This window comes from Marmota monax, unplaced genomic scaffold (genome assembly GCF_021218885.2).
Source record: "Marmota monax isolate L192 unplaced genomic scaffold, Marmota_monax_Labrador192_F-V1.1 WCK01_AAM20220418_F8-fsc00200, whole genome shotgun sequence".
Taxonomy (NCBI): Eukaryota; Metazoa; Chordata; class Mammalia; order Rodentia; family Sciuridae; genus Marmota; species Marmota monax.
This window is the reverse complement of record NW_026692549.1, coordinates 2,756,786-2,782,164: the sequence shown is the minus strand read 5'-3', so window position 1 is coordinate 2,782,164 and position 25,379 is coordinate 2,756,786. Positions and strand designations below refer to the sequence as shown.

At 50.1% G+C, this 25,379-nt stretch overlaps 1 protein-coding gene across 1 annotated transcript; it reads right to left on the bottom strand.

Annotated features, from left to right (window-relative positions):
- Positions 1 to 333: 333 nt before the first annotated feature.
- Slc15a4 (solute carrier family 15 member 4) lies at positions 334 to 21,937 on the bottom strand. Its single transcript, XM_046445971.1, has 8 exons — positions 21,389 to 21,937; positions 15,610 to 15,902; positions 11,541 to 11,709; positions 11,029 to 11,106; positions 10,511 to 10,679; positions 5,107 to 5,262; positions 3,571 to 3,729; positions 334 to 1,369 (listed from the first exon to the last, which is right to left on the bottom strand). Exons 1-8 carry the CDS (start codon positions 21,935 to 21,937, stop codon positions 1,221 to 1,223), a joined length of 1,722 nt encoding a protein of 573 aa, XP_046301927.1. The 3' UTR covers positions 334 to 1,220.
- Between the last annotated feature and the right edge of the window lie 3,442 nt (positions 21,938 to 25,379).

The window sequence follows — 25,379 nt, the reverse complement described above, 5'->3', positions numbered from 1 at the left end:
TCGCACCTCCAGCCCCATGAGAACCATGGCCGCTCACCTGCAGGCCAGTCCCAGGTCAGATCCCCCGGGCTCCTTCTGTGGCTCTTGTCCACTCTGTCCAACAGCGAGCGCCTCACCATTGCCTTCAGGTTTGCTGCCAGGGGCTTCACGGCAGAGCTGCAGCACACGGGCTGGAGACCCCCGCTGGAAATGGAAAGGCTGTGCCGGGCGGCACCACACCAGGGCTCCTTACCTGACCCTGCCTCGTAGGAATCGAGAATCCTCACAGAATCTCTATGTCAAGGCTAGACCAGGGCCGATGTGGACAAACCACTCAGAGAACTCGACTGGGTCTCACGTTTGAGATGCTTTTATAATAAAATTATACCAAAAACACAGCGACACACAGTGAATAGCTTAGTGGACAAACTCAGAACCCCAGCTAGGTCAGCAACACAGGAGTCGGCCACCAGCCCCGCAGCTCAAGTTCATGGAGAATGTTTAATTATTTGTTACACTAATTCTGTTCACAAGAGCGCTCTCCCCCAGCCACCCACAACCAGCCTTCAGTCTCACGCAGACTCAAAATAAAACTAGAGATTAGGACTGTCTAGGCAGGATCCAAAACACCCCACAAGTTGTTCTGCAGCTCGAGATAGGACACGTGGCCATAAATAATTACTGACACATGTTCCTGCTTAAAAGCAAGTCACGTCAAAAGTTTAAGAAATAAGTGTTTCTTGAAGCAGCAGATGAAATATGCACTACGACTTGCCAAGGACCTGGCGATGGCAGGACGGTGGCTCAGGGAGGAACCACGAACAGGATTCCATGAACCCCACCCCCCACCCCGCACTTGGCCTGGCTCTCAAAGACCCCACCCCCTCCTCAGAAGTAAACGCTATTAGTTTTTCAAAAGGGCGCTCACAGGGTTGTAGGAGGGGTAGACGTGTAAGAAAATGGGCTCCAGCACCACCGCAGCGGCCCCAGGCCCCGGGGTCTCAGTCTGCATGTTCTGGGGGACCAAGAGCCCTCGGGGACAGGGCCACATGCTTACACCTGCCTTCTGCTCCGGGGGCTGGGTGCCAGGAGGCAGAGCTCAGGAAGGCACTCACCAGCCCGCGGGGCAGAGGGAAGGGTGCAGACGGCACGTGAGCATAGAAAGCCGGTGGCCAGCCCACAAGCCCACCCAGGCCTGCCCGCCGTCCCATGCTCAGTCCAGGGCCACAGCGGCTCTCAAATCAGGCCCGGGCGCTGGCAGGGGTCCCATCTGCTCTGGATCGCTGCCGGTCATACTTCACAGAGACGATGAGGAAGAGCAGGAGGGTGGCCCCCTGGACAGCAGCCAGCAGGAAGAAGTAGTAGTTCAGGTGGCAGCCGTTGATGTTGCCTGGAGGGAGGGAGGGAGGGAGGGCGTGAGACTTCCACACCTGGTCCCCACAGGCACCAGGAATTAGCAGAATACGTGGCCCAAACACAGAAAGCCCACCCCTCTGCATTCAAGCCCCTGGGGAAGTCCCCACAGTGGTCACCACCACCCAGGGCTCTGTACCCTCGTGCTCCTCCTGTCCCACCCACCTCCGACCCTGATGACACAGGTGGGGGGAAGCCTGGCCGAGGGACGCAGCGGCGACCTAGAGGTGATCCAGAGCTGGCTGCAGCTCCCTGGTACCAGGGACTGCCACCCAGGCTTGGCGCCACCCCAGGCTGAGCAGGTGAAGAGGCAAGGGCGAGGCAAAGCCATTAGCCATAGCCAGCCTTTGAGAGCCAGCAGGAGGTAAGGGGGCCCTTATTAATTTTCTTTTCCTCTAAATCAAAATTTGACTGAAGTATAAAACATTGGCTTCCTCTGCTTCGCCCCCAGAAGCACACGTGTGACAGCGTGGCGTGTTCGCTCCAGCCATCTTCCAAAGGCTCTTCTGTCGCCATGAACCAACTTAGGAGCCTCTACGTTCTGCCCAAGCCCAGCACGGAGCTGGCGTTCTACTGAAGAGTGCATGGGCCGCCACCTGTGTGCTTCTCAACACAGAGAGCCAGGAGCTGGCTGCTCAGGCCCCGTGCTCTAGACCATTGCCAGGTCCCTGGGAAACCCCTAATGTGCACTCTTGGTAAGCCGGGCAGACACGGCAACGAAATTCCAAACACCACAGGGACGACAAGTTTGTTTCCAGAACTTCAACATTTTCAGGTTTTAGCGCCTGCAAGCTGACACTCCGCTGGTAAATCCGCATCCCTGACGCTAGTGTTAGCGCCCATTGGTATGCTGACTACTGGCTTTGTCCCAGGCCATGTGGCTTTTAAAACAGTGCTGAACTCCCAACAAGTACTAAGAAGAGAGGACCGTGCAGAAGAGAGGACCACGCAGGTCCAGAACCCCCGATTCTGTGGACCCGCAGTCACCCCTTGAAGAAGAGCTTGCAGACCCCTGGCTAATGCACGCACAGAGAAGTGGCAGGACGTTGGCTTGGCACAGCTGCATGGCAAGGGGCACTCGAGCCTCTCAGTCTGTGCCACCAGGGCAGCACTGCCTGTCCCCACAAGCCTGCAGGGTGTGCAGCAATTCCCAAAGAGACAGGGAAACAGGCGTGCACGGCCACTGAGGCCGTGAGGACGCGGCTGCCTGCAGAGTGAGTTGCTTTGCTCTCCGACAGGCTCACAAGCACAGACTGATCTACTGACTGAAAAGCGAGACTCCTCCCTCTGCTCTCTGAACAGTTCACAAGGACTCCAGGTCTAACAGTGCAGTGATCAAGTTAACATGATACGCAGGGACAGCGGGACAGCACACGTGTTTACTAAGTGCTGATCCACAGTTTGAGGAAACCAGAGTTTCCTGAGTGTGAACTGCTAACTCTAGATTTCTGACACTCTGAGAGGACCTCACAGGAAGGAGTTTCAGCTCCACCTCTGGAGGGCTCTGGGGCTCTGCAACTAACAGAGAAAAGTCCCTGAACTGCCATCGATTTCCAGGGGACGAACAAACCACAGTGGCTAGCACCACTGAAACAGAGCAAGCGCTCAGGCAGGAGGCTGGGTGCAGACAGCACGTTGAAAACACAGGAGAACAGGGAGTCCTCACCCCCACATCTATTATGAATCTGGGGAAAGCCAAACTCTGACTTTTGAGTGATTCTGTTCAAAACCCAAGATGCCACCTCCTGGCATTAATTGCAAAATCCTATTATGATTGATCACGAATAATGTTTATTAAGAAACAAAAAGAAACTTATCTACCCTTGTCTTTTTAGTATCAGAAAACAAAAGTATTTGTCAAGAAAAGGAAAGAAGTACATAAGACCAAGTTAAATAACGAGAACTTGTACACGGATTTCACTTCCGCCGGAAGCAGTTACAGACAACAGGGACCCTCAGTCAAGGACCCTCCCAGAAGCAGCAGCTCAGCAGGGTGTAGCTGAGTGGCCGCAGACCTGGAGTGAGGAAAGGCTCCTGAGGGCAAGTGGGCCGCCCCTGTGTCCTGAGAAACGTTGCCCACCCGCCCATGTTGCTCACCCTCCCATGTGCAGACCACCCGGCTCACCCACAGGCAGCCAAGCTGCAGGGACTCCCCACACCACGGGGGCTGGCTCTTACCGAAGTCGGTGTGGCTGCTCATCCATCCGATGGCTTTGAGGGATACCAGGGCCAACAGCCCTGAGCCCACGAAAGACCCAACGCCGGAGAAGAAGAAGAAAAGGCCCATGATGGCACTCTGCATGGACCTGGGGGCGGCCGAGTAGGCGAACTCCAGACCTGGGGGGAGGGGAGGGCCTCCGGTCAGGTGCACCCGACACCTGGGGGCGCCCTGCCCCTCCTGGTGCAGGAAGGCAGCTCTGCTCAGATGGGAGCCCGGCAGGCAACCACTTCCCTCCTGCAGCAGTGGCTACTCGGCCCACATTACAGCTCCTGAAGCACCAGGAAGCACAAAACCAGCCCCACCTCAGGCACAATGGGGGAGGCCTGCTCCTGGAAGGTGCCTACTCCCAGAACTTGTCAGAGAAACAACTCCCCCATGTCCAAGGGCTTTTATTTATTTATTTTTAATATTTATTTTTTAGTTGTCGTTGGACACAACACCTTTATCTATTTATTTATATGTGGTGCTGAGGATTGAACCCAGGGCCTCGCACGTGCTAGGGGAACATTCTACTGCTGAGCCACAACCCCAGCCCATCAAGGGCTTTTTATTAAAAAATATTTTTTTAGTTGTAGGTGGACACAACACCTTTATTTTATTTTTATGTGGTGCTGAGGGTCGAACCCAGGGCCTCACATGTGCAGGCAGGTGCTGCACCACTGAGCCCCAGCCTCAGCCCAAGGGAAAGGGGACTCTCCTTCAGGATCCCATGTCTTTGTTCCTGAGGTATTGGACGGAACCCAGGGCCTCGCACATGTTAGTCAAGTGCTCCACCACGGAGCTACAGGCCCAGCTCATTGACAGACCTTACAGGACCTCGCTAAGGTACCCAGGCTGGGCTTGGGACTTGTCATCGTCTTGCCTCAGGCTCCTGAGTCACTGGGATTAATGGCGTATGCCACTGTACCCGGCCAGGATACCATTTCCATAAGTTTTAAACGACTTCAGCAGGCCCAGCTGTAAACTCAGATGCTTACAGCAGCAGGATTCAGAGGCGGGCATGCATCCTAAACAGAAGGCCACTCTGCAATAACACACCCCTCACAGAGCCATCAGCCAGTGCTTCATGAGCCCCTCAGAGGTAAAGACCTCCGCTGTCCCCCGACCCTGGCCAGTGCTCCAGACTCTGGGAGTCACCGATTCCCATTTCTACCCAGTGGCCAGAATACAGAACATCCCTGACAGGGACACAGAGGCCTGTGAGCCAGACCTGCCACTTTACGAAGATCTGCGCCAACCACATGGAGCAGCAAGTGTGGCTTGTGTCCTCAGGGTCAGGGGCACTCTGCAAGCACCAGACCCAGCAGAAGCGATTTTCCCTCTCCCCTCTGTGGCACCTAGAGGGGAGGCAGTGAGTGTCCACGCACCCCTGCTGCAGCTTCAGCACACACTCAGCAGCCATGTTCTAACCCACAGCTCCCTACAGATGACACAGGGGCTCCTTAATTAGCAGAAACACCAAGTACTGCGGACACACATGAGGCCGTCCGTACCTGCTATGCTTGCAAATATCTCGCTGATGCCGATCAGCACATACTGTGGAACCTGCCACCAAATGGGCAAGTCCGCGGCATGGTACACCACTTTGCCGATGGTCTGGTTGATGGTTTTCTCTTTAACAAGGTCCAGCCTTTTGCTTTCCAGGATTCCTAGAATTTATAAATGGGTTAGTGCAGCATCATTTGTGATCAAACTAAAACTCTGTTTGCCAGACAGCTCTAGATGGTTCTGAAAAGCCCCGGGAGGATGGCGCCTACTCGGTGCCACAGTGCCCACGGCTGAGGGAGCTGTAGCTCTCAGCTCCCCGGCAGGTCCCGAGTCCCCCTTCCCAACGCTATCCACTGGTGCTTCTACAGCATCCTACACAAACAGGTTCTGCTCACTCATCCTCAAACACCTGACTGCTCGTCCACATTCTTGTATCTGTTTTAAAAAGGAAGTGAGGGAATACGTAGCGGTCCTGTCGGTGAAAGGACAGGACTTGAGGTGTCTTCCCCACCAGTGACAGCCTTAAGGTGACCCCGACACATTACCATTGTTATTATACCTGCTCACAGTGACGCCCTTTTCCCTGCAGAGGCCAACTCAACTGAAACACAAAATCCACTTCTGCCCGCCCAGGACTGGGCCCAACTCAGGGGCAGGCTGACTGGCCAGCACCAGGCCAGCACACAAGAGCAGGGTGGCCACTCTTCTCACGTCCAGGCGAGGGGAACATCAACTGGTGGTCACGGCCTTCTGTAAGAATCTCACCCACTTTCTTTTTTTTTTTTTTTTATTTAAGAACTTCTAATTGCAAATAAAACGGACCCCGCTATCCAATGTTGATATAGAGATCTATTTATTTAAAAACACGATATGAGGGAGGGCGAGAGACTGGGAAGAAGGCAATGCAATGGATACACTAAAATCACTCCTTTTAAAGTGTGAGCATGAGAAAGGACCAAAACACAATTTCCAGGGAGATAATGAATAAAATCCGGGATCCAAAATGTGCTCAGTTCACTTGTCAACTGCACTGTCCCAGCAGAACATCCTCCACATCCAGGCAGAGAGGTCTCCCGGCCAGGCCCAGCACCTCCTCCATCAGGAAGCCCTGTGCAAGCGCTAAGATCACCAACAGCCTTCTGAAATCCAAGAGCCCTGTGCTCCCATCAAGTCAGAAACCTGCAGCAGCCCAGACAAGGAAACACACCAGAGGCCACGTGGCCTGAAGGTCATCAGCAGAAGAGGCCAGCCACACTGTCCCAGGCAGGAAGCATCGGGAAGAGGAGTAGGGGAAACGACGGGGCAAGAACCTGCTGCCAACCACAGGCGGGCACATGGAGGCCCTGGAGCTGGTGCAGTGAGCTGCAGTCAGGAGACACCTCGAGTCTCAGAGAAAACATGAATCCCATATTCCTAAGACAAGCAAAGGACCTTGGAGCTGCTAGAAACACTGAGAATCTGCTGGAAACACACCTGACCCATCCTCTCAGAACAAGCAGACAATAAAAAGTAAGGCTTTTCTTGGTAAGAGGGCTGCAAACCAGACCCACATGCACAGCCAGGTGCAGATCTGCAGACAAGAAAGGATGCCTGGGGTCTCCACGCAGACAGCTCACAGGATCAAACAGCATGGCCCTGTCATCGCGGCCTTGGCCCTGTCGATGGCTGCCTCGCTGCAACACACAGACATCATTAAGCCTGTGCTGTACCTTAGAGCACTGGCCAGGACCTGTGCCCCTGGTCGCCACAGACCCACTGGCTTACCCTTGGCCTGCACCTCATCTGGGGAACCCCAAGGCCTGCAATTTAGGACTCCAGATGTTAAAGCTGTGACTGGGCTGGGGAAGCAGCTCAGTTGTCGAGGCCCTGGGTTCCGTCCCCAACGTGGCAGGAAGGCCTCAGAATATGACAACAGATGAATCACGTTATTCAGCATCTGACTAAAGAGTTTTTAGAATGTCCATCAGGGCCATAAAGAAAGTCTCAAAACCCCAAGACAGGACTTAAGAAAGCCAGGATCTCACCAAACTCCCCAATAAAATGAACCATCATTTACAAAGTATAGGCAAAAATATCAGTATCAGTAAATGAAAAAATTCTCTGGAATTGTTATTGGATCAAAAAGGAAACCACGGAACTGGAGATCATCATGGTAAGTAAAATAAGCCAGACCTAGAAAGTCAAAGGTTGAGCATTTTCTGAGACCTACCAAAAAAGGGAGGGAGGGGAATGGGGCGGGGGAAATGCCATCAAAATAAAAGAAAGATAAGTGGACAGAAGAAGGGGACTGAGGGGGAGGAAAAGGGATGAGATAGGAAAAAACAGTGGCCTGAATCTGACCTTGCTTTCCTATACACACGTATGTCCACACCACAAGGAATCTCACCATCACGCATTCCCACAAGTCACTAAAAATGAGGGCGAGTGGGGCAGGGGTCCTGAAGATGAATTAGAGCAAATCCTATTCCAAGATTTGGTGATTATGTCAGAATGAACCTTAATGTTATGTATAACTAATATGAACCAAATATTGCCCTCTCAGCAAATGTTATATATAATTAATATGAAAAAAAATGGGGGAAAAAGGAAATCAAAACCAAATTTCAACATTCTCAGAAAATAAGAGACCAAAATAACAAATCATACAATACCTGATTAAAGCAGTAACAACAGGCAAATTCTTAGCTTAAAATGTTTGCACTAATAAACAGAAAAAAATAAATAAAAGTGAACAAGGAATTTAACTCAATAAATGAGAAAAAATATATCAGAAACAAACCCAATGGAAAGTACTTAATTCTTCAACTAGAAGACACAGAGCCCAGAGAAACCACATCCAAATCAGAGCACCTCTGTTTGACTCTGTGAAATCCTGCCAGTGCCTCTCCTCTGTGGTTTACACCTAAAGCCTAATAAAACGGTGTCAGTGCCTTAAACAAAGGTAAACATAGAAACAGCTAAATTGATAATCCAAGACACTTGTAAGGAAATACAAAGGCATACAAGTCTGGCAAGATGAACAAAGAGAGTATGTAAATACATGAATCTGGAAATGAGGAAGGAAGCAACAGATTTACTTAAAAGACTATTTCTATCTCTTACACATTTTCTTAAAACTCAAGAAAATGCATGATTTAGTAGAGACTATTTTAAAAAATTAGTGAATCATGAGCAAAGAAAATTTGCATAAAATCAGAAAAGATTTTCTAAAAAGTTACCAAATAAATGACCTCTCAGAGAGGAAACGGGCTCAGATGAATACTTTAGGCAAATACCTGAGGGACAACACAGAAGGAGAGCTCTCCTGGCAGTCAACTATTCTAGGCCACAGGAAGAGACCTACCAACTGCTCAGTGACACGTGGTCCAGACACTCCACCCGACAAAGCCACACAGACCCCGGCCAGGATGGAAGCAGACAGGCTGCACTCAAGGACACGTGGACGATTCAGCCCTCTCAGCAAATGGCCTGCTCCAGAAGCACTCCAAGTGCTGACCACAGAAAGTCAGCACAGAATGACAGCAGCCCCAGTGGGACAGGAAGGAGAGATTCTCGTGCATCCCCCACCACCACCAGAGAATGATCCAGCACTCACTCCTTCCAAAAACCCCTGGTGAACCCGGGATGGAGGTTCTTGGTTTGCCACCACCAGAAATGCCACTGGAAACTCAGCAGCAAGCTGGAACCCGACTGGTAACATATGTTAAAACAATAACAAAACATTTTTTAACCCTTCAGATAAGAGAAAAATAACACAAGAAAACAATCAATACTGGCAAGGGAGCTATAAACCAGAATCTTAGACACAGCACTCACCCCTTCACATGATTCATCCCAAGGACATGCATAGGTAGGGTGAGCACACAACCTGTGTGGATAACCTCAGACCAACCATCGTAGAAGGGGACACATTTTTAAATGACATAACATTAAAAATGAAATACACTAAAAGCATAATTTCAACATGTCATTGCTGACATGAAAAAAAAGCTAAGTATATAATACATAAAAATGACACTATGAGCTTCGAGAATACCTTGTCCCTTTCTGCCCTGCAAAAGCAATTCAGTTATACACTTCAGTTATACACACAAAGTGTTCTAGGACAAAACAGATGCAGTGGCCATGCTTAGATGGCAAAGACTATGGATTAATCTATTTTTAAAAACTGTGACTTGGCTGTATAACAACTTCAAAACCTTGCTACAGATTAGTGGTTAAATCTCTTCTAATAAAGGCTACGGCCAGAGAAGGCATTCAGAAGATTCTGCCTCAGATTCAGGATGCTCTCCCAGTCCAGAGCCCACCAAGGGAGTCCCGGGAACAGCAAGGGCTGGTGGCACCATGTGACGGTAGGTAAGAGACCAGCCTGCACAGGCGGCTCTACCAGGCCAGGTCCACACCCAGGGGACACACCCCAGCCAGGGAGAAAGGAGCTGAGGCCAGAACTGGGACCCTACAGACAGCCAATGGACAAAGGCTTGTCCTCCTCCTCCTCCAGATAGCCCGTTAGTGATGCTGCAATTTACTCCGTATTTGCTCTTGCTTGCTTACATCACAGTTCTAAAGAGAAACTAATCTATAGAGAAAAAACCTCACTCAGAGCACACTTTAATTATCTGTTCACTCAAAAGATAAGGCAACTCTTCTAAAATGTCCTGGCTTCTTGAATATGGGTCTCCTAAGCCTCAGGACTAACTTCCTGACACCTGCTGAACATGGCTGCAGCTGTGCACTGCTGGCTTAGTAACACCAGCTTCCCTATCATGTAAGTTATTTTATGGTTCAATGACCTTCAAAGACTAATCAAGAAGGAACTTCAAAGCACATTTTAGGAGTCAGCAATAGGCCAGCTTTATGAGCAAAAGAGAAACAACATGTTAGAATGAGAACTAGAAAATGCACACGAGCCCTTCAAAAGAGCACTCCCTCCCTGGCACCTGCACACGTAGACATGAATTCCTGACATCTGGGAGCAGAAGCGTGACCTGAGCCTATAATAATCGATCAAGTCTTCCTCCCTAGGAAGATGCACAAAAATTTTCTATAAAAATTGGAAGGATTCTGGGGCCTTCTGAGGCTGACCCCTGCAGGGAGACTCTCCTGCTGGAGAACCACAGAGCACTTCAGTTCAGCAGCACGCAGCCACGCAGCAGCCGCTGCTCCAGACCAAACCAGGGGCAGAGGACGGCTCCTTAGAGCACACGTTTGGTTTCAGTTCTAGAAGGAAAGGAACAATGCATCCTAGAAGAAGACTGGAATTCTCATAGTGAAAAACTAAAAAATGGAGAACCATCCTAGGAAACGCTTGGTGGCTGACTTTCCCAGCACACACACTCCTGGGCGACCCACTGCAGAGCACACACCTGCGTGCTCAGCAGAGCAGCCGCAGGGGACAGAGGGGCTTACCTGCAGCGAAGGCGGAGCACATCACGAAGAACATGCCCACGGCGATCCTCTTTAGGGAGGATGGCAGCAGGCCATGCCTCTTCAGGATGGGGTCCACCAGCTTATCCTTGAGCGGGATGAGCACCAGGATGAGCACGGCATCGAACATGGTGAGCCAGGCCGCTGGGAACTGCATTCAGAACACAGGGGGTGTCAGGCCCACAGCCCGAGCATCCCCCACATGACAGCACAGAGGACAGTCCATCCCCACCCAGGGAAGCCGCTCTCAGTTCCAAGACCCTGAACTGGGAACACTTATTTCTAAATGGATCTCTTGTTCTATGCTTGACGGGGCCAATTAAAGATACTAATTGATGTGTGATTGCCATTGTCAATTCACTATGACAAATGGCCTGACCAATGGAAACATGTGCCCTACGATGTGAAGGTTGAATCCCAGAAGAACGCTGTTAGTCTAGCGATGAATGGCAATGCATAAGACGTTGAAATGTTGACCTCCGTCAGCCCAGTGGTCTTACCGTGTGAGGAGTGGTTGTGATGCTTGAGATCTCTGGAATCTTCAGATGAAGACTCTGTAAAACGTACGTGGTCTGCATCTGGGCACAGAAAGCAGCACTGTTACAAGTGAACCAGACAGGGTGTCCGAGGACCGTGGCCATCTCCTCCCCAAACCAAGAGGGAGGCCTCGTGGCAACTCTCAGAACAGATGGCGGTTCAAGTGAGAAGCAGAAATGTCAACTATTTGTCACTATTTGTCACCATAGGAGTCCTCGAGATGATTTTGGAAAAGAACTGCCAGTTATCCAATTTGAAACTAAGTTAACGGAGGACCCAGAAAACCAGAAGCACACTCCTTCTCAGCTTCTTTTCTAAAAAGGGTTTCAAAATATTTACAGCAGCCAAATGAGTCTATAACTAAAAACAAAAGCTCTTCAGAGATTCATGGGAAAAAAATCCCCTCAGTACTAGACAGAACATGTGAGGGCAGCGTGCCTGGGCAAGGGGCCGTCCAGTCGGCATGTACACCCACCTGGAAATACACTGTCCAGTAAGGGATCAGAGCCACGAACACAGGCACAATCTTGACGAGGGCTTTCACATCCTCCACTCTGTCCTCTGTGAACGGCCCTCCGCGAGACATCTTACATGAATCAAACAGACTTTGTTTAGAAGGTTGCTGAAAGACTCCAAGGCCTTCACTTTGGGAAACAAAATGAAGGAGTTAGTTTTCTTCCACCCCAGCAATCAAGTATTTGGTAACAATTTAAATTTGGGGTAGGAAACCAGCTCAGCACATGGATTCTGCTGTAACTGTCCTATTACTAACTGTGCACACCACAATACAGCTACCGGAATCGTTTCTAAATGTGGCACAATGTGCTGGAACAGCTGACAAAGGCCTTATGCTAGCCTGCCTACAGCTATATCTGCTGTGACTGAGCAGGCCAGAGACGCAGCTGGACTGTAGTCAGAGGGCCCATCTAATCCAGCACTGGTCACCCTGCTCACGGCTACTGTGCCAAGAGCCAGCAGTATCTGCTCATCATTGAGTGGTGTTTAAAACAAACAAGCAACTGTGCTAGACTGTTTTTTTTTTTTTTTAATATTTATTTTTTAGTTTTAGGTGGACACAAAATCTTTATTTTATTTTTATGTGGTGCTGATAATCGAACCCAGTGCCTCGTGAATGCCAAGGGAGCGTGCTACCACTTGAACCACATCCCTAGCTCCCTGTGTTTACTTTTCTCTTGCTGTGCAGGGGTCCAACCTTGGGCTTCTCACATGCTGGGCATGTGCTCTCCCACTGAGCCGCACCCCCATGCCCAGGCTACTCAACATCAAGGCTGACAGCCGGTCTCATGTTCAATACAGCCACAACGGCATCCTCTCCCAGATAAAGGGGAGGGAGGGGAGGGCAATGCCAGAGGAGGGCAAGGAGACGGGAAACAGGGAGGGCTTCTGTTCTCGGAGCCTTGAGCACTTGGCCACTCACCCTGACCATGAGCCTGGGAAGTACTACAGGATCTACTGACTTATTTCACAGAGGAAGCTGGGGCACAGAGAGGGCAAGAAATGTGCCAGAGTCACAAAGCTACAAGGCTTGGGGGCTCGATGCAAATCCAAGCAGCCTTGGCCACGGTAGCATACCACTGCCCCTCTGCTCCGACCTCCATGTCTCCCTCACACACAGACACCACAGTCCAGCACATGGCTGAGCGTCCGGGCCTCACACCAGCACCTTTGCTTCTCCCTCTGGCTCTGATTTGTCCTTCATAACATGAGCAGATCCCACCAGGCAGCTCCAGACTCCTTCCCATGCCCCAAAGCTGGGGGAGTAGGCGGAGAGGGGGACTGCACACTCTCGCTAATGCCAAAGATACCAGAAGACAGTCATCTTAAGAGCACCTTCCAATTCTGGGACTCGGAGAGAAATGGCAATCATCCACTTTCTAGTTTACAAACTCATGTCCCATTTTACTAAGTTGCCCCTATTTAAATTATTTTTAACTTATAAAGTTGATGTTTCATCTAGACATTCAGAATAGGGAAAAATAAAAGCTAAAAACTACAAATTAATATTTTAACCAAATTTATCAAAATAAATTCAATAAGTATTTTCTGAGTACCTACTGTGCACCCAGGGCTGTTATGATGGGTGCTGGGGACACTGGAACACTCTGAAGTCTTTAGGCACTAGTAGATCCTACCAGAGATGGGTCACATCACGCTAAGTATGTTTCTCCAAAAACATTTAAATTCCGAACAATGAATGCCCTTTGCAGGAAGAAGCTTCCACATGGGTTACTAACTGGCTGCACTGCTTTTGCTTTTTATCACTTAAACATTTTAAAAACTGCCAAGTCACATGTACCAAAACCCCCAGCTCATACATAGTTGGTACACTATTCAATGACCTACCATGAAGTCACAGTCACATGTAACATCAGAACACAGACAAGAGTCCACGGTTTCTCCCTGGAAGCCCAGGGGCACAGTGCATGCTCTGTGGTAGAGAGCCATCAGTTCTCATGGGCTCTCCACTCAAGGAGGAGTGGATCTGAAGGAAGCACTCAGGCCCTTTAAACAGATCCTCAGTTCTCATTTAAAGTAAGCATTACATAATCTTTGAAACAAGAGAACCTGGGACTGGCCTAGATAAAGTTAAGAGTCTCACATGGAAACTGCATGCACCGTACTTCCCTGGGCTCAAGTTGGTAGCTGCTACTGACTGGCCCCATTAGGGACTCGGCATCACACTCAGGTCGCACTGGGCCTCTCAGTCCATCTCCACTATGCAAAAAGAGAAGGCCCAGCAAGGTCACTGACCCTCCAATGTTACACAGCCAGTTCACACAAACAGCCTAGGTTGACAATTCTTTAAATCATCAACTTTTTTCCAAGTAGCCCTCCGTAATTACTTTTGCCCAGGAAGACTCCAAACACAAAAGCAGCCCTAACTCTCTTTCCTGTGCCAGCTGGGCCCACTCAGGCCCAGGAGACAAGGAGGGCAGCCTGGATATCAGCTCACAGAATCAACATCTGCAACCAAGACCTCACTTCTGCCTAATGGGAGTAAGGCCTACAAAATGCTGGTGTCTCCGCCAGGTACTGTGGCACACGCCTATGATCCCAGCGGCTGGGGAGGCCGAGGTAGGAGGACCACACATTCAAAGCCAGCCTCAGCAACTTACAGAGGCCCTGAACAACTCAGCAAAACACTGTCTTTAAATCAAATACAAAAAAGGGACCAGGGAAGTCGCTCAGTGGAAAGTGCCCCTGGGTTCAATTCCTGGTAACAGCCCCCCCACCATCACCAAATGCTAGTGACTGCTGCTGAGCAGGGCAGCTCTGGTTTTAAAGAGTGCACCCACTACTAGAAGGTTTGAATCAGGTGTCTGAAAAATGTGGTGACTCCTAGCATCCCCAACTGGCCCGCTGAGAAGAGCACACCTGTCACACACCACATGAGGAGCCCAGAAGCAACCTCAGACATTCTGCCTGCATCAAAAAGGCTGGTACTGGGGCTTTTTTGGTGTAGCTTCAGAACGACCAGGGGCAGGAGTACCAGTCAGACATGGCCACTGAGGCCCCAAGCACAGGAGAAGACAAACGGCAGGCACACAAGGCGGACATTCGGCCTGCACCAGGGGCATCCAGCAGTGAGGTACGCAGCCCCAAGGCCCACTGAGAGACTGCTAGGCATCCCAGGCTGATCAAGCAGTCCCTGGGGGCTGACTGTAATGACCTGGAGACTCCTCTAGAGACAAAGTGTCCTACATCTTGAATGTCCTGTCCTGTCACAGAAACACACAGCTTGAAGGGATGGTCTTACCACATGAATGGCTAATGGGCATCTCAACAAGTTAACAATGCAAAGATGACTGAGGTCTCTTCTTAAGCTAAGTTCCAGACTTTTCTTTATCAGCCTGCATTTGATGAGTACTTGTCACAGTATGAGGGTACATGGGGGGGTTCCCAGGACACAGGACTTCCTGACTTAAGATCCCAGTTCCTGGAACACTCAGCACAAAGCTGAGATGGTCTGGCTCCCTAAAATGCATCTCAAAACCCTGCTACTGGTCCTTCTGCTGGAGCAGCTGCCGCGGCCCCTGGATACTGGAACACCTACTGACCTGACAGACTGCTTCTCTTGCCTCTGACAGAAAGAGACCAGCCAAGTAAACAGTGGCTTAAATGTTCATTAACGTATTTCAAGATGTTTCAACACGGAACATCAGGCATGCGCATGTACTCGGTCTCTCTCTGCCCCAGGCCGCCCATCCTCACCTACAGGCTACACTAGGCTGCTGGGGGCTTCCAGCTGCACTGGCAGTGGAATAAGTTGAACATGAGCTCCTCACTCGCCCGCACCCTTTGCATGCCCGCCCCCGCCCCCAGATGAACACTAGAGACCAGACCCACTAGGGGACAGCAGGGAACAGTCCTTCAACACCCTGCCAAGCAGATGCAAGGCTAGAGACAGGACTCCCAAGTCACGCAGCCCCGTGCCCAGCACACACAACTACATCATGTAAGCAGCTGTTCTGGTGACAGCGAGTGAACAGTCCCATAGCCCGAGAGGAGACTCAAGCACTTACCTGCTGCGGAGGCGCTCACCGCGCCTCTGGGAACAGCACGAGTATGTCAGTATCTTGAACATATCCGTGAAGGCGCTGCCGTCGGGGGGCTTGGTGATGAAAACACTCTGGCCACAGAGGAAGACCACGAATGCAATGGCAACGCAGACCGTGGGGATCAGGTACCCCGTGAAAAAGCTCATGTTCTGCTGAATGTAGGCAATGCCTCCTAGTGAAAGGATCGCTCCCAAGTTAATGCTCCAATAAAACCAATTAAAAAACCTCCTAGTGGCCTCTGGACCTCGATCTTTGACCTAAAATAACAGGAAGGAAAAACACTTGAAAACAAGTGACAGTAACTTATTCCTTTATGTATCTTTTCTTTTTTTTCCTTCTTCTGAGTCAAGGTCTCACTGTGTTGCCCAGGCTGGCCTTGAACTCCCGGCTCAGGAGTCAGCTTCCCAAGTAGCCAGGACCACAGGTGTGCCCATGTGAAAAAACTAAAATTACTGCCATCAACAACCTTTAAGAAATGCAACACAATCAAAATGGTGCTTGCAGATACATTCAAGGGTCTCCTAACATTCACCTACTACCAACGCTGGGCTATCTAGGGTGGTTCCCCCAAATGCCAACAAATTCTACAGTACACTCAGTCTGTGGGTCACCTGCTGCAGGACCCCCTGGAATGCTCCTAATGACAGAGGCACAGGACCACACTGCAGACCCCAAGTAACCTGGTCTGAGGCTGGGGTCTATGAGCCTGTGCTACACGGCTATGCAGGTTCTTCTGCTCACAGGTAAGATTCAGAAGTACCGCGCAGCTCATGCCTCACCCAGCTAAATGGCACAAAGCACCTGGCAAAGGCTCACCCCCTTGGGCTGGGCTGGGGCTCAGAGGAAGAGCACTTCCCTGGCATGTGTGAGGCACTGGGTTCTATCCTCAGCACCACATTTAAAAAATAAATAAATAAAATAAAGGTGTTGTGTCCACTTACAACTAAAAAAATAAATGATAAAAAAAGAAAAAAAAAAAAAAACGCTCACCCCAAACACACTGCAGATAAATTCAAACACCCCCGCATTCTCCTGCCTCGGTGACTCTCCTGCCTCCGTGTCTTGAGTGGCTGGATTACAGGCAAGGCCACTCCCCCGGACTTGATGCAATATTTTAAGCACGACTTTGTTTTTGTTTTTAAAATATTTTTAGTTATCAATGGACCTTTATTTTATTTATTCATATGTGGTGCTGAGAATCAAACCCAGTGCCTCACGCATGCTAGGCAAGCGCTCCACCACTGAGCTCCAACCCCGGTCCCAGCCCCACTACTTTATTTTTAAAATTAGAGGTGTAAAAGACATCATTAAAACCGAGTATTGGCCAAAATCCATTAAGTTGAAATGGTTAAGCATACCTACTGCACTGGCAAGTAACAGGTTCAATTAACTATATGGTTATATCATCTCGAATTAATAATCTGCATTTTAAATAAGCCACATTCATTCTCAAGAGTTTAAACTTTCTCCTGTGCACATCAAAACAGAACAGAGGCTCTGAACCAAATTCAAGCATTGCCACTGAATAGTGTGGACTGAGAATTTCTTCCACAGGGGCACATTGCTTTTCCGTGCCTTTAAATCTTACTGAACAGTGGGCATGATGTTATATTGGAGACAGACACGAAGAAAAATGTGAGCTGAAAAATGTGACAGAAAAAAATATAAGTGTTTAAAAAAAAAAAAGAACCCAGCCGGGTGTGGTGGCAGTGCTCGCCTGTGACCCCAGTGGCTTCGGAGGCTGAGGTGGGAGGACGGTGAGTTCAAAGCCAACCTCAGCAATGGTGAGGTGCTAAGCAACTCAGTGAGATCCTGCCTCTAAATAAATAAAAAACAGGGCTGGGGGTGTGGCTCAGTGGTTGAGCACCTCTGAATTCAATCCCCGGTACCAAAAGAAAAAGTAAGCAACAAAGGGAAGAGGCTAGTCCACACACCAAATCTAACACAGACAACTGATCCAAAATGCACGGGGCTCTCCCACTGCCCATGGTGGCTCTGCACACAACCCACAGGAAGGTACAGCCCGTCTCCACATGAAGCAAGAACAAACCAACATCAGTTAGCCTAGCAGAATCCTAGCCTTGATATTCTACCCATCCCTGTTTTCTGGATAAACTTGTGGTCAGTTCATTTCAAATTCTAAGGGCTATCCGCCCAAATTAACTCATAACCAAAGCCTGTTCTTGGGGCCCAAGTCACCACATACCAGCCATTCTGGCAATGACGGGAGGCTGGGAGGCTGGCAGACGCCCTGGGCACATCACCAGCCTCCTGCATCCGCTGACAGGCCACAGCCCCTACTTCCTACCAGCCATGCTGTGTCAACAAGTGTGCAGTTGCCATCTACCCTGCCAGGGTGAGGCTTTTCAAAGGACTGGTCAAAGGACACCACCAAAATCAATTTGGAGAAGCTCAAAAGATGGAACTGAGCATCGGGTTAAATAGCTTGCTGACTTGGAAAAATCCCTTCAAATGCAGAGGAGGGCAATTTTCTCTACCAAAAAAAAAAAAAAGCATTATTTGCTGTCTTCATCTACCTGCACAATAAGATCTTCCTCCTTCAGATAACTACTCAACTACTGGATTCCCCCATCAAGAATGACCCCGACTTTGAAAAGAGGTAAAAAATAGGGAAATGTAGGGCTGGCAGGATGTACATCAAAATAGTTCACCCCCTTGGACTCCCAGCTTACACACTTTCAAAACCACCAGCCTGTCTCAAAGCCACACAGCCTGACCCCATTCACCTCTCCAATCAGAAGGTTTCCCAGGGGCGTATGTGGAAACCAACAGTCAGGAGAGAAAAAAATACCTTAAAATGCAAGCAGGTTCCCTCCACATGAGAGGGCCTCCAGAATCCCACCAGGACCAGCCCGGACTGGCAGGGAACAAAGCCCCTGGACTCAACATCTTCTGTGGAGGTTCCATTTTACATAAAATTTACCCCTTAAGAATCTGGTCCAGGTGGGCAGTACAAACCACCACAACTACCCAGTTGGTCACACTTCCTTCACACTGCCAGCCCCTCCTTCAGCACCACTCCCAGGCCCCTTCCTGGCCACAGGAAACCACTGGCCCAATACTTCCTGCGCTGGATTTCCACATGAATGGATGTACATGGAATCCAGTGTCTGGCTTCCTCCAGATAATTAGTGTCATTTTGAGATTAACCAGCACTGCACTTCTTTTTTATGGCCCAATAATATTCCTCTGGCTTCCTCCAGATAATTAGTGTCATGTTGAGATTAACCAGCACTTCACTTCTTTTTTATGACCCAATAATATTCCTCTTTATGGCTATGCTGCATTGAGCTCATCCTTTCATTAGTTGACAGACATCCACCTAACTTTTCAACTTACAGAAAAGTTTGGAAAAATCATAAAATGGACTCCTCTATACACATGAGATAGTTAACTCTTTTTTCTAAAGAAAACAGAATATTTCTGCCTGAACTATTTAGAAATAAGTTATAGCACCATGAGTTCACCCACAAGATTCCATCACCCATCTCCCAAAGCAAGGACATTCTTCTACACAATCACAATGCCATCAGCACACCCAGATCTGTAACATCAATGCATAAACCACTTGATGTGTGGTCGGCAGTCTAACATCTCATGTGCCCAGAAAGCACAGCTTCAGGAGACCCTCAGAAGCCCATCACTTTGACCTGGCAACCCCGTCCCCTGTGTCAGTCCTTCTATCCAGGATGGTCCCTTTCTCACCAGAGTGCTACATGGGAAGAGGTGGGCCAGGTGGCTTTGGATGAGACAGCTCCACACGTAACTATGAGTCAAAATAGTGCTGGTTCTTCCAGACCACTCAGGAGCTCCTTTAAGAAACATCAATCACTGATCTGCCGAGTAAATGGAGAGCACAACCTTCTAATTCAGACTATGTTCAAAACCTATGGCCCTGTGCACTCGCTGAGCAGTGAGAGGGGCAGGACTACAGTGTGCACACCACAAGCTGTGGGGCTTGGGTAAGATGTGGGCAGCACACACAGGAAGAGGCATCGATAACCAGTCATGCTGCACTTGCCAGGTGTGAAGAGAAGGGCAAAGGTGCTCCTGGCTCCGTCCTACACCTTTGCCTGGGGCTAGGAGATGATGGTACCAGGGCCAATGCCATGAACCCAGACCTAGAAGCAGCTTGGGTGCCATGGCCAAATTAAAGCTTAGGAAATCAGTGCTGGACGCCAGGATGAAAGCCTGACTTGACCACTCCCTACCTTGCACAGGAAAACCTTGTGCCTCCACTTCCCCATCTGTAAGATGAATTTAAGCCAAGACTAACTTCAAAATTCAGTATGTCAGGCAGCTACCATCTCATTCCCCTGGGAAGCGTCTCCTTTCTGTATGGAAAACCTCAGCACAGATGCAGTCAAAGCTCAGATTCAAGGGCAAGCTCCTGAACCAGGGCTCAGCTAGGTATTAGCTGGGAAACTTTAGGCAAATGATTCAACCTCTCTGGCCTCAGCTTCCTCATTTATGAACTGGGCACTTTACCAGCAGGGAGTCACGTGGACTAAGTGAGTACTCAGAATATGACCTGGGCACAGTAAGCACTCATGAATGTCAGCAAGGGACACGCAGAGCCACTGAGAACAGACCCTAGAGTCGCCTTCCCAACTGCTGGGGGCACTCATCAGCACTCCCTACCCACCCCAAACTTCTAACCCCTTGTCCTCTGCTTCCACTCTAGTTCAGGCATTCCCACTGGCCAGCTGCAGCAGACTTGGACCTGGAACCCTCCTGACACCACTGCCCACTATGCAGCAGACACCTGCAATCTGTTTCTGAGACAGAGCAAGTAGGTGCTGGAAGACATCATCTCCATAACTACTACTCAATTCTGCCACTGCAGGGAATGAGAGCAGGAATGGGGAGGTCTGTGTTCTAATAAAACTTTATTAATGAAGAATCAAAGTTGAACTTCACCTGCCACAAAATACTCTTTCCAACCACTTAAAGATGTAAGAACCATTCTTAGCAAACAAGCCCTTAAAAACAAGGAAGTAGGCCTGATTTGGCACCCAGGCCATTTGCTAGCACTTCCTTTCTCACCCGAAGCTCTGCATGACTGACTCTAACCTCAACTCTGGGCAGTGATGATTCACAGCAGCTGCTGGATGTGAACTCAAAAACTCGTCCCCTGGCCTTTCCTACCAACCCCACCCCAAATCCTTTAAAAAAACAAGGATGTTCACCCAGCCCATTTATTTGTAAATGAAGCCCAGCAATGACGACGGGGACTTTCCCTTGCTTTCTGGTTCCAGGGCCTTTGCACTTGTTGACCTCACTGTAGGGAAGCCTTCAACAGCGGCGACCATTTCTATCCTTCAAGTCTCAAAGGGTGGCACCACAGAGAGAAGTCCCTTCTCTTTTAGACTACTCTGGCCATCACTTTATGCATGGATCCCAACCAGCCTTCCAAGCACCCACCACACCTGTCTATACTGCTTTCTCCTTGATCCTCCTTAGACTAGAAGAAGCTCCCCTGTTCCTACAGTCCCTTCCGCACGGGGCAGGGGCAGGGGTAGATGCTGGGTAGGTGAGGCAGTGGGGTGGGCCACGGCTCTCTGCTTTCGGGCTCTCTTCTCCAAGGCAGAGGACTCCCCCGCCTGGCCGCTGGGTCCCGTCCCGTCCGCGCCAGGTGCACGGCCAGGCGGGGAGTGCACGGCCACCGACTCTCGGGCTCCGCCAGCACCGGAACGCAGGTGCAGGGACGCGGCGCGCTCACCTGGTCCGCGCCAAAGGGCGTGATGTTGGCCTTGACGGTGGCCACACCCAGGCCCACGAGTACCAGCCCCGCGAAGGTGGCGGGCGCGCAGCGGCGGGTGGCGGCGTCCGGGCAGGCGTCGCTGCCATTGGCCGGCAGCGCCGAGCAGTTGAGCACCCGCGTCGGGCGCGGGGTCCCGCAGAGCGCGGCGCGCGCGGCAGGCGCGGCCAGCAGCGGGAAGGCCAGCATGCCCAGCAGGTAGAGCGCCAGGCTGAGCAGGATGGCGCGCGCCCGGCCGAGCCGCGCGTCGGCCAGCCAGCCGCCGAAGGGCGAGCCCAGGTAGGTGAGGCCCATGAAGAGCAGCAGCGCCTGGCTGGCCTGAGCGCCCTCCCAGCCGAAGGGCGCGCCGTTCAGGAACAGCACCAGGTTGGACGTGACGCCGTAGAAGGCGGCGCGCTCCAGCAGCTCGGTCAGCAGCACGGCCCCGCATGCCGCGCGCCGGCCCGCGAACGCCCCAGCCGCCGCCCGCCGCGCGCCCAGCAGCGGCGCCCGCTCGCCGGCGCCCTCCATGCGTCGCGCCGCTCCGGCCGCCGGCCGCTCCCGAAAGGCCCCGCGCCACCCCCGTGCTAGACCGCCGGGTCGCACCGCCCCATTGGGCGGGATCGCTTCCGGTCCCGCCCCGGAAGTCGCGGAGGCGGGCTGCGGAGCGTGCGCCGAAGTGTCGGGCCGGCCGGCTGGGGCTTGCGGAGAGCGGGTCAGGCTTCCCTGGCGCGCTTGATGCCACCGCCTGGAGGACTCTCGCGGGGCGGCGGGGAACCGCGGTTGGCCGCGTTCTCCGGGCGCTCCCTGGCCTCGCCATGCGCCTGATGTCAGCTTCACCCCGCCGCCCCAGGCTGTGCAGCCTAAGACGACCCCGACGTCGCCCCCGCACCCCTCAGCGGCTACTTACCCCACGGAGAGCCACCGCTCCACCTGTTTCAGGTCTTACCGGAGATTTCCCCAGACCACCCTGTCACTGCCCCAGACCACCCCTGTCACGTTCTCACTCTTCCCGAGCGGTCGTTCCCGAGAAGCTCGCCACAGCCCATCCCATCCCATCACCCTTTCCCTGTAGAATCTGCAGCATGGTTGGTTGGTTGGTCTCCCTAGGCTGCACGTGTTTCCCATAGGTCCAGGCGGCAGAGATCTTGGCTGTCTTGCTCCTGTCCCCAGACCCCCGCACCTAGGAAAGTAGCACCTGGTGGAGTGGCAGCGTGTCCTTTAAAAGCAGCCCCAAGCATGGCTTGGTAATTGGGACCCAGAGCTGCAGTGCTTCAAATGGTGTGGGTAAGACCACTTCCCCATCCTTAATCCTTACTTCCAGGAAGGCTAGGATGGAGCCATTACCTGGAAATGGGCTCCGCAGTAGTCATCAGGGATAGGTAATCCTGCCATTTAGGTAGCATGCATTGTCTTTAGTTATTAGTTATTTTAATTATTTTAATGTCAAACATGTAGACTGATGCCAGGTGCTGGCAAACAGCAGGCAATGCATGACTGAACCTTTTTTTTTTTTTTTTTTTTGTGGTGGTGGGAATTGAACCTAGGGCCTTATGCATGCAAGGAAAGCACTTTGCCAACTGAGTTACATCCCCAGCCCCCAGAACTGAGCCTTTTCCAACTGTTAATACTAATTTGTTTTTCAGCAGTCAGCTCAAATGTCATTTATCCAACTCTCCAGACTACATCAACTTTTTGTCGTTTGGGCTTCCTGTACTTTTTTATAACTCATAAGTATTTATTTATTTTATGAAACCACTTAGGTCTGTTTTTGAAACTGGGTGGATTGGGATCTTTGGTGGATTTGTTGTCATTCCTGGAGTTTGTAGCACCTGCCAATAATAAATGTGTTTGGAGTTAACTGAATGATAACGTTTTGAATTGCAAAAGCTGAATGAACACCTTATGTTCACATTAGTACCCAAGGCCGCTATTGGAAAAACAAAACCCTCAAGATTTCTCTCCAGGGTCACATATTTAGTAGGTAAAGGAACTCTGGCTTAAAGAAAAGGCTTATTTTTAACCAATTCTTAGTCCCAGTACTTCTTCCAAGTTCCAACTAGTAGATGGGCAGAATCTTTGAGGATTTGTTCTCAGTCTGATAGTCCTTACATGCTCAAACAAAGTAGAGAACGGAGTTAACGTTAAACATGGAATAAAAGTGAAGTAATCTGATTTAATCATTACCCAGTTAAAGACGTACATTTTGGATGGTAGCAGATAACCTGGTTGGGTTATTCATTCTAGAAATATAACACTAAGAAAAAAATGGTGGGGAGCAGTCTCCAGGTTCAATGTATACTGAGGCATTGTGAGCAGTGTCCTAGGGTCCTGTATTTGGTACCTTGAGATTGCAAAATGAATCCAGCATGTAAAAATGTTTTGGTTTGGTTGCAATATTTGGGCAGGGGTGGGGGGCAGGATGAGCAAAGAAGATATACTGCAAGATCCTATTTATTTATTTTTGGTACCAGGGAATGAACCCAGGGGCACTTAGCCACTGTACTACATCCCTAGCCCTTTATTTAAAAAAAAAAAAAAAGTGTATTTTATTTAGAGACAGATTCTCGTTAAGTTGCTTAAGGCTTTGCAATGTTGCTGAGTCTGACTGAACTTCCAATCCTCCTACCTCAGCCTCCCCATCTGCCACCACGCCCAGCTTCAAGATCCCATTTATATGAAATGTGTGGAACAGGCAAATATATATAGAAATGAAATGCAGATTAGTGCTATGGTTGGCACATTGGTGGGCGGTAAGGTTGAGGAGTGATCGATAAAGAGCATGGGTTTTCTTTAGGGTGATGAAAATGTTCTAAGATTGATTGTGGTGATGGTAGCACAATCTAGACTAAGAGCCGTTAAGGACAAATTGTGTGATACATGAATCTTGTCTCAATGAAGCTGTTACCAAAGAAAGTGAACTAAAAGTTAATGGAGAGATTTCACATATAAATTTGGATATTCTGTTGCCCTTATGGGAGTTGAGGCAGCACTGGGGCTTGTGGTTACCTGTTACTCTAGTGCCCCCACCCTGACCTCTGGAAACTATGTCTCATGGCATTCAAGTCTTCAGATGGTCCCTCCAGGTCACAGTGCCACATGGCTGTACTGTGATCTGCTTTGACCAACAGAATGCCACAGAAGAGTCCTAGACAGGTAGGAGCCTAAGCCTTGAGGAGGTCTGGCAGGCTCCTCTCTTGGGTCTTGTGCCCTGAGCCACTGTGCTAGAAGTCAGCTGGCTTGCTCGAGAGGTCCCACGTTGAAGGAGATCCACAGCAACTGGGAGGAGGTCTTTGTCCCAGTATCCCAGCTGACTGCCAGGTGTATGCAGCCATATAGATATCTCCCCAGGAAGCCTCAACTCAGAGTGCAGAACTATGAACAAAACGATTGTCATTTAACCACCACGGTCTGGGAGCTTTTGCAACAGAAGATGGAATGCACCTGCCTTCTCCTTTGACCACAGTCCATTGACACCAGGTCTCAGCCACTGTGAGGAATTATTTTCCATATCTGCACAGTCCAATGCATTAGCCACTAGGCTCACGTGGCTACCTAAACTTAAATTAGTTGAAATTAAATAAAATGAAAAATTATCTTCCTCTGTCACACTGGCCATGCTTCACTGTCTGGGTTCATGTGACTAGTAGTGACCACAGTGGCCAACATAGCAGCTGTTGTGTAATGGATGTGACTGATTACTTATTACTTATCAACATCTACTTTCTTCCTCCAGACAGAATCCAGATTCCATTCAGGTATTTATTCTATCCTCCTCACTACCCCTTCCACCAGCTAGTCCTGTAACTCAGAAGAAACTCACCTTTGCCCCTGGTCTGATTGGTCAATAGCAGTGCTCAGCCCTGTGCCTTTATCATGACTGGTTCAGAACCCAGGCTCTGACCACTCAGGACAAGTATTTCCTTGCTTGCATTGTAGCCTGTCATTAGACACATGACATGCCTGGTTGGAC